The sequence below is a fragment of the Apodemus sylvaticus genome, chromosome 9, assembly GCF_947179515.1.
Source record: "Apodemus sylvaticus chromosome 9, mApoSyl1.1, whole genome shotgun sequence".
In the NCBI taxonomy this organism is placed as follows: Eukaryota; Metazoa; Chordata; class Mammalia; order Rodentia; family Muridae; genus Apodemus; species Apodemus sylvaticus.
This window is the reverse complement of record NC_067480.1, coordinates 113,531,053-113,546,965: the sequence shown is the minus strand read 5'-3', so window position 1 is coordinate 113,546,965 and position 15,913 is coordinate 113,531,053. Positions and strand designations below refer to the sequence as shown.

General features: G+C 41.9%; 1 protein-coding gene across 4 annotated transcripts in view; it reads right to left on the bottom strand.

Moving 5' to 3' along the window:
• Positions 1-7,067: 7,067 nt before the first annotated feature.
• The window catches only part of Nck2 (NCK adaptor protein 2), a 146,385-nt gene continuing 137,539 nt past the window's right edge, over positions 7,068-15,913 (bottom strand). For all 4 annotated transcript variants that reach the window (XM_052193282.1, XM_052193281.1, XM_052193279.1 and 1 more), the window contains one exon: positions 7,068-7,355. In XM_052193282.1, the coding sequence (XP_052049242.1) occupies positions 7,161-7,355 (195 nt within the window). In that variant the 3' untranslated portion in view covers positions 7,068-7,160. The remainder of the gene's footprint in view (positions 7,356-15,913) is intronic.

Genomic DNA, 15,913 nt, shown 5'->3' with positions numbered 1-15,913 from the left:
ACTTGGACTTGAGTTTTGTTCAGGGTGATAAGTAGGGATATATTTTTATTCTTCTACATGCAGACATCCAGTTATTCTAGCACCATTTGTTGAATTTTTTTGTTTCATTTTTCCATTGTATGGTTTTAGCTTCTTGATCAAAAATTAAGTGTCAGCAGGTGTGTGAGCCTATTTCTGGGTCTTTGATTCTATTTCATTGATCAACATGTTTGGTGATGTACCAATACCATGTAGTTTTTATCACTATTGATTTGCAGTACAGCTTGAGGTCAGGGATGGTGATTCCTACCAAACTTCTTTTATTGTCCAGAATTGTTTTAGCTATCCTCAAATCCCTATAGTGTTAAGACACTAAACAGACAAGCTCTATGATTCCACATGAGGTAGGTTCCACATCAGGACACTAGCATGAATAACTGATGTCTCCAGCTTCACTCCACTTATTTGTGGTATGGATCCACACCTAATTAGCTTTATCCAGTGATTTCCATTGAAACTGTGTAAGATCCACTTGCTAATCTAAGACTTCTTGCTTAGATCCCAGATGAGCTTACCATATTCTTATCTAGTTTATACCCATTGTTTTGATCCCTGTCCATTACTTGTTATACTGGTTTCTTCAGTGTGCTAGGATTAAAATCCAAGGTGTACAGGGAATGGGCTCTCAGAAAAATATGTTCTTTTTTCCCATATATTCTTCCTTCTACCTGCACTACATTCATTCATAAGATCAGGAATTCTCATACATCTCCTGTCATCCATTCACAGATAAGTATGAGCTTACATGGAGACTTAAAGATTTGTCTTCACTGGTATGATGCGACATACAGTTTGGGCTTTCCGAGTTTTTGGTAGTGGCAAGAGTCACCGAGACTGAGAAACAAAGTGGTAAGGATCATGTCCTGAGGTTTAAAATGGCTGCCATATCCTAGATCAAAAAGCACAGAAACTATGGAGTCTGCTAGCATGGCCTATGAGATCTGGGAGCCTATGAGATCTGGGAAGGAGAGGGAGGCTAGGTACAGAACAATAGACAAGTGTTCGTGATCTATGACACACCTGGGAGGAGTACTTTCTCTTGCCTAAGGCAGAGTGACTTGTAATTTAAGAGGATCACATGGTGGTGTAGGTGTGGTATCTCCTAGAACTTGGGAAGAAGAGTAACTTTTGATTTCTATTTGATGAGCCTAAAGACATCTGTGGGAACAGAAAGAAAAGAATTAACAGTATTGGGAACAATGTGCTTCTGCCTGGAGCATCATATAGATGTCATGTATTCTGAAGTACTCTATGGCCTGGAGTTACCTTAGGAGGGAACTAACAAGTTCTGCTGGGAAGTTATAAAGCCCCTACTAAGGAAGTTAAGGGACTGGAGAGAGCCCAACAAAGTCAGATGGTGGTCAACCATTACCATGTGAGCAAAGTCGAGTCAAGTACTCGGTGTGAGAAAAAGATCCCAGAAATTACATATCTGATAATGGTCATGATCTTTCAGGAGAGAGGCCTCAGCCTATGGAGGTCAGTGTGTTACTACTTAGGACTCTGGCCTGCTCACCATATTCTCCTGGAGTGAGGAGTCTGGCTTTGGAAATCGGAGGTGTTTACTTGTGTGGTTTTTATGTCAGTCAAGACTATAACCCTGATGAAGTGCCCTTACAAGAGCCCAGATTGACAATGACACATAGTGTCCATCCTAGCTCCTTCAGACAACTCCCGGCAACATGCTTCACCAACAAAAACTTTCCTTAGAGACTACTGCTACTGGGGAGCATCTGTCTGAGAAAGAATGAGATCATGTCTCTATAGTAACAAGAAGAGGAGGGAGAGGACTCTGATTCTAAATGCTTAGTAATCCATTTGGTGGCAGTTAAGAACATTTAGGACAACATTCAAGAAGATTCAAGAATAATCAGGTTGCTTCCTGAGAAGGCAATTGTTATCAAATTAATGGAGCTTTAATGATCAGAAACCTAGGGGTGGAAAATATTATTTAGTAATGAAAGATAAGTTCTATGCATTTGAATCCCTCTACCAAAACTCATGTGAAACATAATACCCACAGAGAGGTCTTGTAAGAGGGCATGAGAGTGTTTGGATCATGTGGGAATCTGCCCTCCTAAATTGATGACTCCACTTCTAGCTTAATGAGTTAATGGATTAATGAGTTAATATCTTCTATAGATGCAATTTATTTTGAAAGTAAGTTTGAATAACATACATCCATTAAGTCTCCAACTTTCAAAACTAAAAATTCATTTCTAGAATGGAGGACTTTACCGAGACATCAGTGAAAGTGTTCTTTCCTGGAGAAGAGTGGCCTAGGGAAGTGTTTTCCCAGGAACAACTGCCAAGATGCAGAGGTCATTTGGATATTAGCCCTCTATCAGATAAAGCATAGCTGTGATAGAGGGGCCAAGCTGTATCTGGAGTGGCAGAGCTTAGCAGAGCCATCTACTTGCTGCTTATTTTTCCATACATGCAAGAAGAAAGAGCACATGGAGGTTTGCAGCAGAAAGTTGCTGAGTCCAAGGAGTGCATGGCAGGATTGGAATCTTTTTAAAGATGGTCCTGAAAAGCCATCATATAAAGCTAGAAAGGTGAATTCTAAGTTACCCTGAAGACTGCAGGAGGTTATAGATGCTGGACCCATGAATGCCCACAGTGGGAAGGTATAGGCATATACTGGAGCTGGCCCATAAGAGAGTTCACATATGCTATGCATAGATGAGCTGGATGAGGAAGGACTGTCCAAAGCTGTTGGGGCCCAAATAATTTCATCACACATTCCAGATGCATGGTGTGATATTTCCCCTTTATTACTTTCCAATTTGGAATTAGGATGCTTATTCTGTGCAATTTTATATTGAAAGTATATAGTTTGGTTTATAGAGATTCATGGTTAAAAGTGTTGAGACTGTTAAAGACTATAGAGTCTTTTAGAGATAGAATACATGTATTCTATATCATGAAATGAAAATGGGGTTTGGGATGGGATGTTATGATTTATGATGATGTGTCTAAGTATCAAGTTTACCTGTAAGTTGTAATATTTGATCTAGAGCATCTACTGGATTGGATTTTAGAATGACCACAAAGACCCTCTTTTTGATGTGTCTTTGAGGGTGTTTTCTAGAGCACCTTAACTGTTGAGGAAGGTTGAACCTACATGTAGGTGGCACCATCTCTTGATCTGAGTCTCTAGACTGAATAAAAGAGAAAGTGAGTTGCGCACGAGCATTGAAATCTTATTCCTGGCTATGAATATAATGTGATCAGTAGCTCCATGATCTTGCAACCATGACTTCCCTACCATAGCAGGTACTATCCTTTCAAAGTAAAAGTCAAAATAAGCCCTCTTTCCTTAAGTTGACGTGTGTGTGTGTGTGTGTGTGTGTGTACATACGTTGGTATGTGAGTGTGCATGTATATACATCTATGCATGTGCATTCAGAGGCCAGAGGTGGACATTGAGTGTCCATCTCTTTGGCTCTCAGCCTTACTTTCCGAGATAGGGTCTCTCACAAGACTCAGAGCTCACCATTGGAAAGACTTCCTAGACAGCAAGCCATTGCCCTACCCATCTGTATCTATTCCCCTCCAGCACTGAGGTTACCTGAAGTTAGCATTTTACATGGGTGCTGGAAATGAACTCGTGTACTCACGTTTGCTCAGGCAGTACTTTATCTACTCAACCATCTTTCAAGCCCTGTTACATTGCATTTGTAGGTATTTTGTCATAATGAGAAAAGCAACCAATATAGAACATTATCTAGAAATGGTCAGAAACAAAGAAAACAAAACTCAACTATGCTGCTTGAGCCATGGTGATGACATTCTTTCTCAAGAGCAACACAGACCTTCTCAGACACAATGATTCTTAAAGCACACTGTCCTTTTCTCCCATATCAATTCATTTACCAATATTAACCATCACACAGAACATTTTCTGTTTAGGTGACATCAATCAACAACAACAGTGGCCTCAACTTCATTCCAGCTGTACGTGTTGACAGAGTAAATGAGGATCGTAGTAAACGTGTGATCCAATCAGTAGAGGATGATAAGCACTAATAGGAAATGGAAGGAAGAGCATGGAAGCAGGTCCGGCTTAGCAGGGCCCTGCTAACTTTTTTCCATCATCTGGGTATGAGTTCATTGCTCCACAACATGGAGCTATCAGTGGGAGGAGCGGTCCTTGGTCCTGTGAAGGCTCAATACATGCCCCAACAAAGGGAAATCGAGGTGGGGGAAGTGGGAGTGGGCCAGGTGGAGGGGCATGTACTTGGAGGCAGGGGGTGGGTAGAGGTGTTGGAGATTTGGGGAATGGGGGAAAACGGGAAACTTTTAGCATTTGAAATGTAAATGCAGATTATATTTTTAAAAAAAGATGCTATTTCAGTCTCAAATTAGTAATTGTGTTAACCAGTGTTTGGGTGAAAATTCTGACCACAGGTAAAATTATTTTCTAATTCTACCAGGAAATCCACGTCTAGTATAGATCTGACATTTTCCCATTATAATACAAGAACATCTGTAGTTATTGGTTCCATATAATTTAAAAACAAATGAAATCTGCTCTTTCACATATGTTTTGCTTGATTAATTCAGTCATGGTAGAGGCTGAGGGAGGAGGAACACAAGGTCAGATTGGAAGACATAGCAAGACCATGTCTGAAAGACTTCCGAGAAGTGAGGTGAAGCTCTGTGGTCAAGTACACACTGTACGGAAGACCCTAGTATGACATACCCCTAAGAAACAAAATGGTGGTGGAAGGGGTCTAGCTCACGGGCACTATATGCTTAGCATGTTCAAGGTCCTGAGCGCAACCCCAGCACCAATCCTAACTAAAACCCATAGATGTTTCCTGCCTTAGGATAAGAGTAGCAGGGAAGTTTGTGAAGCAAACCTGGTGGTGAACCAGAAACCCAAATTGAAGAATTGCTCTTAAAAGGGCAATGCCAGGATTCTCAGAATGAGAGGAGCACAGTCTGGAGATGGAGGCTTCATTTTTAGTCACTGGTTCTACTACTGAACTTTCGTTTCATCTTCAGGTGGAGGCTCCCCACCACCACCACCAAAAAAAAAAAAAAAAAAAAAAAAAAAAAGTGAAAGCTGAAATGCTTCAAGGAGAATTTCTCAGGATATAGTTTATCGAGCTCTGGTGAGGTGGTCATTTATTGTACTGTGGGGCCTAATGGCCCTGGACTTTTAAAGCCAGAGGGGCTCTAAGACATCTAGGCGAAGAGCACACTGCAGCAATTCCAGTAGGGTCTTCTCAGAAAGTCCACTAATGAAAGAGAGGGGTCCTCCAAGTCAGAAAAATGGTGAGGAGACCCTGTGACACACAATAGCACTAACACAGCATCTGAAACACCTTCTGAGCCAAACTTACTTTAGGCAGCTATGTGATTCTTACAAGGCAGTGTGTGGCAAGACCAAAGACAGCTGTCAATAGTGACCAGTCTTAAGAAATCCCAGAAGTTCTATAGTGTGTCTTTGGTTCTTTAGTGACATGTTTCTCCCTGAATTGCTGTGCATCACTCATTAGAGGACTACTGGCAGAAGGCCAAATTATAACACCCAGCAGATAGGCATAACAGTTCAGTGACTTCCACAAACACATGCCCCTGCCTCATACACACTTCTACTACTACAGAACAAAAGGTGTAGGAAAATACACAAGTAATCAGTGTATTAAAGTCCTCTGAGAACACTCAATTGTGTGCCTGTGACATATGTGAATGTGCACACATGCAGGTGCATTCGGAGGCCAAGTGTCTTTCACTATCACTGTCTTCCTTTTGAGCCCAGTGCACATGAACTGGTTAGAATGCCTCAGCAGCAAGCTCTGGGATGTCTTCAGTGCTAGGATTGGATACATGTAACACTCGATTTTCTGTGGGTGCCAAGGATCTGAACTCAGGTCCTCATGCTTGGCTACAGCAGGCACAGTAGCCAACAAGCCATTTTCCTTTTGTGGTGAGTTTTCCATGACTCCTATGGCTGTTCCTTCCCCAGAAGAGAGTCAGGTATCCCAAAGCACAAATACACAGACTTGTCATAATACTTTTTTATTACAATATTCAAAAAACTGGGTATGCAAGTTTAGGGGATCCCAAGACCCCTTCTTCAATTATAGGAATGTGCCATCTCAAGACTCTATAGTCAAACTATAAAGAAGTTCAAATGTAAAGAAAAATGAAAATGCAATTTCTTCATAAACATTCTGTTACTACTAATCACATATTCTTTTGTAAACCCTGAAAAATTTCCCTGTAAAGCAAATAATATATATATAATATACACATATTATATATATATCTATATATATATATAGTGTATGTATAAAGTATTGGTAGCTCCCCTTCCCAAGAGATCAGCTGTTTTCCTTAATTATCTGCCATTAGTGTCAACAAACAGCTACAGATACATATTACTTTGAGAATTAAATACATAATTGTGAAATTCAAACAAGCCAAAGGGCAAAAGCACTATGTGGATGGCACACCTGGGGTACATAACCACAGAGTAACTTTCTTTCTTCATTGTTCCCTCCCTCTTTTGCAGAGCAACTCTCACCAAAACCCTCTTTTATTGCAAGTATAGCCTCAAAGGCACTCGGCAGTTCTCTCACCACCATCTCCCCAGGGTTTCCAGTATTGCTATCTGCACATTTTTGGACTCCTGCAGAGCCTGGAGCCACACACACACACACAAAAGGAAGAAAAAAAAGCAGGCCCAAGACACAGACTGCTGGCCTGGACCAGCATAGCTGATGAGAGGCACCAAACACCCATGGACACAGCTCTCGGAGTGTGTGCCAAGGCCACATATTCACTACATACAGCCTCACTACCCTCCAAATAAGTTCCTGTCTGTCTGTCTGTCTGTCTGGATTCAAACAGACTGTTCCCAACTGAAAAGAAAAAAAGTGAGTAGCTTTCCTCCTTTTGACCCCCATCAACAGAAGATGGTGGCCATGGGCATGGCTGTGAGGGCCTAGGTAGCTATGGTTGACCAACAGGCTAAAAAGGAGGACTGGGCCACAGAGGTGATCCAGGCCACATGGGTGGAGGTGACCAGAAGTGCTGGGCTCTGGGAGGTGGAGGTGGCAGCGAGGCCCACAGTGGGCAGGGCATGAGGGGGCCAATGGCTGCGATCACTGCAGGGCTCGGACGAGGTAGAGCTTCTCCCCGTGCTCGCTGGTGAAGATGGGGGCCTTCTTGTAGTGCTCCACAAGCTCGTCCATGCTGTGGAACCGCCGCTGCCCGATGCAGTAGACGCTGTCCACCAGTTGCACCTTGAAGTGCTTGTTCCTCCCTGATGCTTTGAGAGACACGGAGAAGTCGCTGGGCTGAGGAAGAAGCAGAAGGGAGTTACCAGCAGGGTAGGCACCTGAGAGACCAGGGTTTGCCTAACAAGCACTGCATTCTCCCAGTGTCCTCAAACTGACTGGCAGCCCAGGGCTCTCAGCTTCACAATCAATCAAGCACTAATGAAATTCTGCTTCACATGGATTTTGGGATAAATGCACTCTGGGTCTCCAACACGTAGGAACTCATTACAGAGAGAACGACAGCTGGGTTAACCTCAAGGCACAAGAACCCTGAAATTTCCACTTCCAAAAATTATTTCTGACAAACTGGGAATTATTCAAAGTGATTTTCACGCAGGCAGAAAACTGGAAGTGTTTCTTCTGATTTCTATTAATATTTAAGTTCTTTAACAATAGATACTATCAAGGCAGTAGACAATGTGGGTGTATTTTAAAGAGTTTCTGATGTTCCAGAGATGGCTCCACAGTGGTTCAAGCACAGATTTCAGAGAGAAAAGGCTAAATTCTGTGATAAGCTTAGTTAGTGCCTTACTTATTAAGTATATTTTGGGTATGCTAGTGTTTTAAATAAAATTGGTCATCTAGATAAATTCCCAAAAGCCAAGAGGAAGGCTACTGAATAGAGGTATCAATTGATTCAATGTTTACTAAATGCTGACTATGTACCAGGCAACCTATGCCCTGCACACATACATAAGCCACAGAGTTTAAATAACATCTAGGAAGGAAGGTGTGTATGGAGGTTGTTCCATGATTGTGAGTAGGTGTGTGCTTTGTATATATATGAAGGAATATGTGCATTTGTGAAAGTTGTATGTAAGAGCGAATAGGAACGTGAATCATTTGTATGTTTGTGTATGTGTGTGACTGTACAGATATTGTACATGTGAGTATGTTTGAGCACTTGTGGTGGAGTGAGGAAAGACCTCTATAGACAAAGGAGCCGAGACTGAGCCATGGGTAGCAGTGGCTTGCTTGTACTGTGGATGGGACCTATGGTGGGGAAAGGAGGACCTACCATTCTATGGCACTAAAAGGGTAGTATGGCGCCATAGGAAGGGAAGAGACTCACACCTGGACCCCTTTCACTTCCACTCATGGTGTCCCTGAACTGTCCCCTGGCTGGCCATTCTCTACAGGCTATTCTCAAAAGTCTAGTTGCCTCGGCAGCGTCAGGATGCTTCTCAGGACTCACCTTGAAGCAGTAAGTCCACACCCATGACAGGACCTTCTAAGTCTGCTCCTGCTTGTTCCCATCCCTGGGAACTTGCTGCAACTCAGGAAGCAGGAGCTGGCCCTCTCCTAGAAGTAACTCCATGTAAAATTAACAAAAACGCAGTAGCTTTTCTGATACGGTGGACAAATCCTACAGACAAATAGCCCATGTTTGCCCTTGGCCATTTTAAGATAAGAACCTGAAGCAGTTCAAACTCAGTAGGCAGCAGGGTCACCTATCAGCCACAGCTACTCGAAGAAAGGAATGATAATGACAGCAGTTTGAATTTTCATCTCCAGGGCTGGAGAGCTGGGAGGAGGCCCAGTAAGAGATGGGCCTTGGGGTATGGGCTTCCAGGATCACGATCATGCATGAACCCCTGGGTAGGCAAGACACAGAACCTGACACTTCCATGAACATCATCTATAACAGACAGATCTTTTTATGTTCCAAGGTCCCCAGTAATGCTGAAAAGTGCTGTTTGTTTTCTTTTGGAATATTTGAATTGCCAGCACCACTGTTACTGCCTTGTGATGTCAATATTAAATATGGTTACTTGATTGTAACCATGTGATATCCCAATGGTTGACCTCATAACAAAGATAGCTAAAGATAGATACAAGTTAGCCTGAATATTCTGGGTGGCCCACTGGCAAGTGAACAACAGATGGTACTTAAAAGGCACGCACTGCACACAGTAGCACTAAGGTCCCCAGGCAGTCATCAGACACCGAGACAATGAACCATGCAAGTTAGGAGCTGCCCGATGGTTCCAGGGGGATTATATTTTAGCTCCTCACTATTAATATTCTGTTGGTTCTAAGATGGGGTTCCCTCCCTGTGTCAACTTGCCAACTCTGCTACTTGGATGATTCTTTAATCAACCAAGACACAGTAGCTTTGTTTTTAGGGGTGGTAACTGGGGATAGCTGTAGCAGACATATAATATGCCTTGTATTTGTTAACTAAGATGACTTTCTGAACAGAGAAATTTGCTTTTAATCAAATCAAATCCTTAATTTGATAACATAATACATATGGGCTTGCAGCAGTAAAATGATGCAACCAGGAACGGAATTTTTACTTTCACAGGCTTCTTGAGTGAAACCTTAAAGTCAAGGGCACACAATCAACTCCTACTGAGCAGGAATACTAGGGAGTCGAAAGCATTCTTTTTGTTTTGTTTTGTTTTTTTAATATTTTTATTTTCTATATTCTTTGTTTACATTCCAAGTGATTTCCCCTTTCCCGGATCCCCCCTCCCCATATGTCCCATAAACCTTCTTCTCTCCATCCCTTCTCCAATCACCTCCCTCCTTTTTCTCTGTCCTTATATTCCCCTCCAATGCTAGATCAATCCTTTCCAGGATCAGGACCTTCTCCATACTTCTTCATGGGAGTCATTTGTTATGCGATTTGTGCCTTGGGTATTCAGGGCTTCTGGGCTAATTAATATCCACTTATCAGAGATTGCATTCCATGTGTATTCTTTTGTGACTGGGTTACCTCACTTAGGATGATATTTTCCAGATCAAACCATTTGCCTAAAAATTTTGTGAATTCATTGTTTCTAATTGCTGAGTAGTATTCCATTGTGTAAATATACCACATTTTCTGTATCCATTCCTCCTTTGAGGGGCATCTGGGTTCTTTCTAGCTTCTGGCTATTATAAATAAGGCTGCTATGAACATAATGGAGCATGTGTCTTTATTGCATGCCGGGGAATCCTCTGGGTATATGCCCAGGAGAGGTATAGCAGGGTACTCCGGAAGGGTCATGTCCAGTTTTCTGAGGAACTGCCAGACTGATTTCCAAAGTGGTTGTACCATCTTACAGCCCCACCAGCAGTGGAGGAGTGTTCCTCTTTCTCCACATCCTTGCCAACACCTGCTGTCTCCTGAGTTTTTAATCTTAGTCATTCTGACTGGTGTGAAGTGAAATCTCAGGGTTGTGTTGATTTGCATTTCCCTAATGACTAATGATGTTGAGCACTTCTTAAGGTGCCTCTCGGCTATCCGAATTTCTTCAGGTGAAAATTCTTTGTTTAGATCTGTACCCCATTTATTAATAGGGTTATTTGGTTCCCTGGGATCTAACTTCTTGAGTTCTTTGTATATATTGGATATTAGCCCACTATCAGATGTAGGGTTGGTGAATATCCTTTCCCAATTTGATGGTTGCTGTTTTGTCCATTTAAAAGTGTCCTTTGCCTTACAGAAACTTTGTAATTTTATGAGGTCCCATTTGTCAATTCTTGATCTTAGAGCATAAGGAAATCTAAGAAGACCTCAGAAAATGGAAAAATCTGCCATGCTCGTGGATCGGCAGGATTAATATAGCTAAAATGGCCATCTTGCCAAAAGCAATATACAGATTCAATGCAATCCCCATCAAAATCCCAACTCAGTTCTTCACAGAGTTAGAAAAAGGAATTCTGAAATTCATCTGGAATAACAAAAAACCCAGGATAGCTAAAACTATTCTCAGTAACAAAAGAAATTCTGGGGGAATCAGTATTCCTGACTTCAAGCAATACTACAGAGCAATAGTGTTAAAAACTGCATGGTATTGGCACAGTGACAGACAAGTGGACCAATGGAATAGAATTGAAGATCCAGAAATGAACCCACACACCTATGGTCACTTGATCTTCGACAAAGGAGCCAAAAACATCCAGTGGAAAAAAGATAGCCTTTTCAACAAATGGTGCTGGTTCAATTGGAGGTCAGCATACAGAATAATGCGAATTGATTCATTCTTATTTCCATGTACTAAACTTCACTCCAAGTAGATCAAGGACCGCCATGTAAAACCAGACACACTGAAACTAATAGAAAAGAAACTGGGGAAGACCCTGGAGGACATGGGCATGGGGGAAAGCATTCTTAATTCTAATTGATAAGACTTTCCCCAGGCAATCTGAAAATGAACAATCAATACCAGTAGATATCTCTTCATGTTACAGGACCCTATTGCCTCTTAACAAATTGTTTAGATTTTTTTTAAAAAAAAATGGAATATTTGCATATACAATGGTTTGGGGATGTGACCAGAGTCTAAAATACTAATTTATGTTTTAAATAAGCCTTATACAGCATAGTTGACAACTCCCTCCCTTCTTCCCTTCTTTTCTTTACCAGATCTGAGGAGTAAACCCACTGAACTAAATCCCCAACCCTGACAGCATAAATTTTTAAAAGTATTTAAAAATAATGTTTTACTTTGGCCCATGTCAGATTATGAGAGACCCCCTCCCTAGTACCTCTGAACCTCTCTTTACATTCTGCCTGGAGAGGACAGAACTCAGTGATCCCCAGACCAGCAACAGTGCTGTCATCTTTATGGGGACTTCATGAAGAGAGGTTTTTAAGCCTACTCTAGAAACTCATCAACAGACCTTGGGCCACCCACTGAGAGTACTGTAATCACTAATAAATAAATGTACAAGTCACCAGAAAAGATGTGAATGTGATTCATGAGCAAAGCAGTCCAAACATGGAGAGCCACAGCCAACTTCCCTGGTAGAACAACGATGACCTCCTTGTTCTGTCAGGCCAGTCCCTGTGGAGAGCTTCCCCTGATGGGATACCTAGGACATTCTGGAAAGGGTTAATATTTACTCCTACCATGTGACCTAACTGCCCTAACCCCAGTCTACTGGAGATGGGAGCTATTCTGGACCCCAAACAAATCTACCTCAAAAAACACCAGACAAGGGAATGAGACCTAGAAAGATTATCCCATCTGTCGTACCCTGTCTGTTCTGAACCTCTTGTGCCTGCTTTTATGAATAGACTTAGGGAAAGTAGATGAAATAGCCTGAATTGACCTCCTGTCAAAAACAGGTGTGATCCAATACTCTGAAACAAAGCTCGTCTGAGAACCTATACATGTTTTTCAAACAAACAGAGAATAGTTATAAGCATAGTTCCTTGGGAGAATACTTACCTAGCATGTGTAAAGCCCTGCCTTTCATCCCCAGCTCTACAAAAAAAAAGACGTAAGACACTGGTGGAGGCTGCAGTCATCTGGCTCAATTTAGGATTTCTCTGGAACCACGCAAGGCTGTGTAAGTGGCAGCTGACTCAACCAGATAGGGAGTTCCAAACAAGAACTCAAGACTATCTTTGCCCATTTTGTGTTTCATTCTAGTCATTAAAAAAGTCAGTCACTTGAATAGGCTCCATACTCCAGAGGAAGGGATAGTGAAGAATGGATTGACACCTTTTCTACCATTCTATATACTGTAGCCATCAGATTTTTCTATGGCTAGACTATGCTTTGGCTACGCTAAGGGTGGACCTCCTCTAATCTGAAACATCTGGCTCTATGCCCTCTCTTTGTTCTCCAATTTGGACTCCTCCCTGGGCTCCACAAGTTCTCCCAGCACTGAATTTGGCTGATGTTCCTCTGAGCTGATGACTGGGCTTCCTTCACATTCGCAAATGCTGGACTGGACTGTCCATCTCTTTCTCTGCCTATTCCTTTGTAAGACACAGTTCTGTTTTCTTCATGGCCCAGTGGAATCTAAGAGTATTAACAATAAGTATAATCTATCCACAACTCTCTTCAATTTAGAAAGTCATGTTCAGGTGAATCTACAGACAACAGGTTGATAGAATTCATTATTATGAAGCCTTCCCCCTGCCCCTAATCGGAGAACCTGGTTTAATTTCACACCTATGCACTGGGCTCAGAGTACTAATAGATTCCCAATTTTCACCATCTCTTCCACTGTTCTCTTTCTTAAATCTTGCATCTCAGCAATTTTTGTGTATAGGCATTTTTAGAAAAAACCCTGAAAGATGCTCACCAGTGCTTTCTACAGAGCCAGATGGTTCCTATAAAGGCACCTGTTTAACCCAGTGTCTTAAAAACCTCAGAAGTGCCTCTGTACTCCCCATAAAGCAGGTCACTTGGGAAAATATTTCCCTTCCTCACTGAAAACTGAATCACAGAAAACCACAAACATCAAGAATGATCTTTAATGTTCTTTTTTCTCCTTTATTTCTGAGAGCTTAATAAGTATTAAAGTGATTTGTTTTCTAAGCATGGTGACTATAAGGAAATAAGGAACTTTGTTGCTAAGACATACCTGGTTTTTAATTAACCTTAAAATTTATCATCCACTTTGGACAAGAAAACAAATGACCTTGACCACCTACACGAACCTGAGCAAGACTCTGCTCACTGTCTCAAGCATAAGTGATCTGCACTTACGGTGATATTCCCTGCATCTCAAAGAGGGGAAGTCTATTGGTTTCTTATCAAACCCTACATCCCCCCTCCCTCCTTATCATTTGGTAAATTTTTTTTTCCTTTCTACTTCAATAGGGTAAACATCCTTTGTCTGAAGATGTTCACTGATCACCAAATGAAGAACCAATGCATGAGAGTAAAATGGGCTCTACCGAGTAACATCTTCTATTTGCCACCTTCCTTGGCTGTCCAATGTAACCTCTCTTTTTAGGTCAAATCTGACTGAAATGTTTCCATAAATGCCGGACACAGCATTGCCTTTTCTTTACTTCACAGGCCTAAATGTAACCCACAGAACACCAAACATGCATTTCTCTAGGGTGAAAGAAACTCATTTTAGTAAAGAAAACTAATCCTCAACTAGAGAATAACTTTAAAGTCCCACCTACCTAGAACGCAGAAACTATCAGAGCTCTCAAGATCATCTTCAAACAGAACTCTGTGGAAGTCTACCCCTTCCTGCCTACCACCACATGTTTCCCCAGTACAATATTTTATTGTATAGACTTTAAGAATACTGTTTTTCTTTGTCTCTCCACTATGTTTTACTGCATATAACTAACAGAACATGTTTGGTTTCTTTGTTCCTCTGTAGCTCAGGTTGATCTGGAACCTACCATGTAGCCCAGTCTGGTCTTAAACTCTTCCTACCTTTGGCTCCTGGCTGCTGTGACCATAGCTGTGAAGCACTTTGCCCAGTTTAAATGATATTAAGTTATAATTTCACCATGAAATATGTTCAGGGGGCTTCATACAGGCATACATCCCACAAGGCAGGACTTCTCAAGTCCCAGCATCAGATCCACTGAAGGAGGGGCCTGGCACTGTGTATTTCTAGCAAGTTTGTTGCTGACAATGATGCTACTTGTTTCAGTACTGCCACTGAGCTCCTGCAGTCGATTCTGTTACATGCCTGATGTATTATAAAATTGGAACTTTAAAAAGAGAAACAGAGGTTCCTTCTCACCCTTCTGCTGCTGCCTGCCCTTTGTGCTGTGGCAGAATCTTGCCAGGTCTGCCACAATGAAGACAACATCTCCTGAACCATTTAGAGAACCAGCCCCACTCAGCGCATTTGGAGTGCAGAGAGGCCTGGGAGAAGAGGAGAGCTGGTCTCCTGAAAATGCTTATATACCTGTGTGCACAGAGAGAACAGAAATCCCAGTAGTACAGACACACAGGCTTGCATGAAAGAGAAGCCACAGTCAGAGACAGCAAGACCAGCTAACACCAGAGAAAAATTAGATGGCAAAAGGCAATGCAAGATTATTACCAACAGAAACCAAGGCAACATGGCACCATCTGAACCCAGTTCTCCCACAACAGCAAACCCAAACACACAAGAAAAGAAAGAGCTGGATTTAAAATCACATCTCATGATGCTGATAGAGGACTTCAAAAAGGACATAAATAATTCCCTTAAAGAAATACAGGAGGACATGGGTCAACAGGTAGAAGCCCTTAAAGAGGAAACACAAAAATCCCTTAAAGAAACACAGGAGGACATGGGTAAACAGGTAGAAGTCCTTAAAGAGGAAACATTAAAAAATCCCTTAAACAATTTCAGGGAAACACAAACAAGTGGCCGAACTGAATAAAACTATCCAGAATCTAAAAATGGAAGTAGAAACAATAAAGAAACAACAACGGGAAACATCTTTGGAGATAGAAAATCTTGGAAAAAATTCAGGAGTCATAGATGCACGCATCAACAACAGAATACAAGAGATAGAAGAAAGAATCTCAGGTGCTGAAAATACCATAGAAATCGTTGATTTAACAGCCAAAGAAAATGTAAAATGCAAAAAGCTTGTAATCTAAAACATCTAGAAAATCTAGGACACAATGAGAAGACCAAACCTAAGGATTATAGGTACAGAAGAGAGCGAGGATTTACATCTTAAAGGGCAGTAAATGCCAGACCTCCGGGCAAGGGGCCTGTGTCCTACCTGGAGACCAGCATAGGGAGAGAATCCCCGCAGCCATATTATCGCTGCCTGCTGGAGCAGAAGAGCTTCACTAGGTACTGTATCACCCTGAGCTTTAGATCTCTGGGGGTGCAAGCCACCAGGGGTCTGCCTGCATTCAGGAACTGAGCAC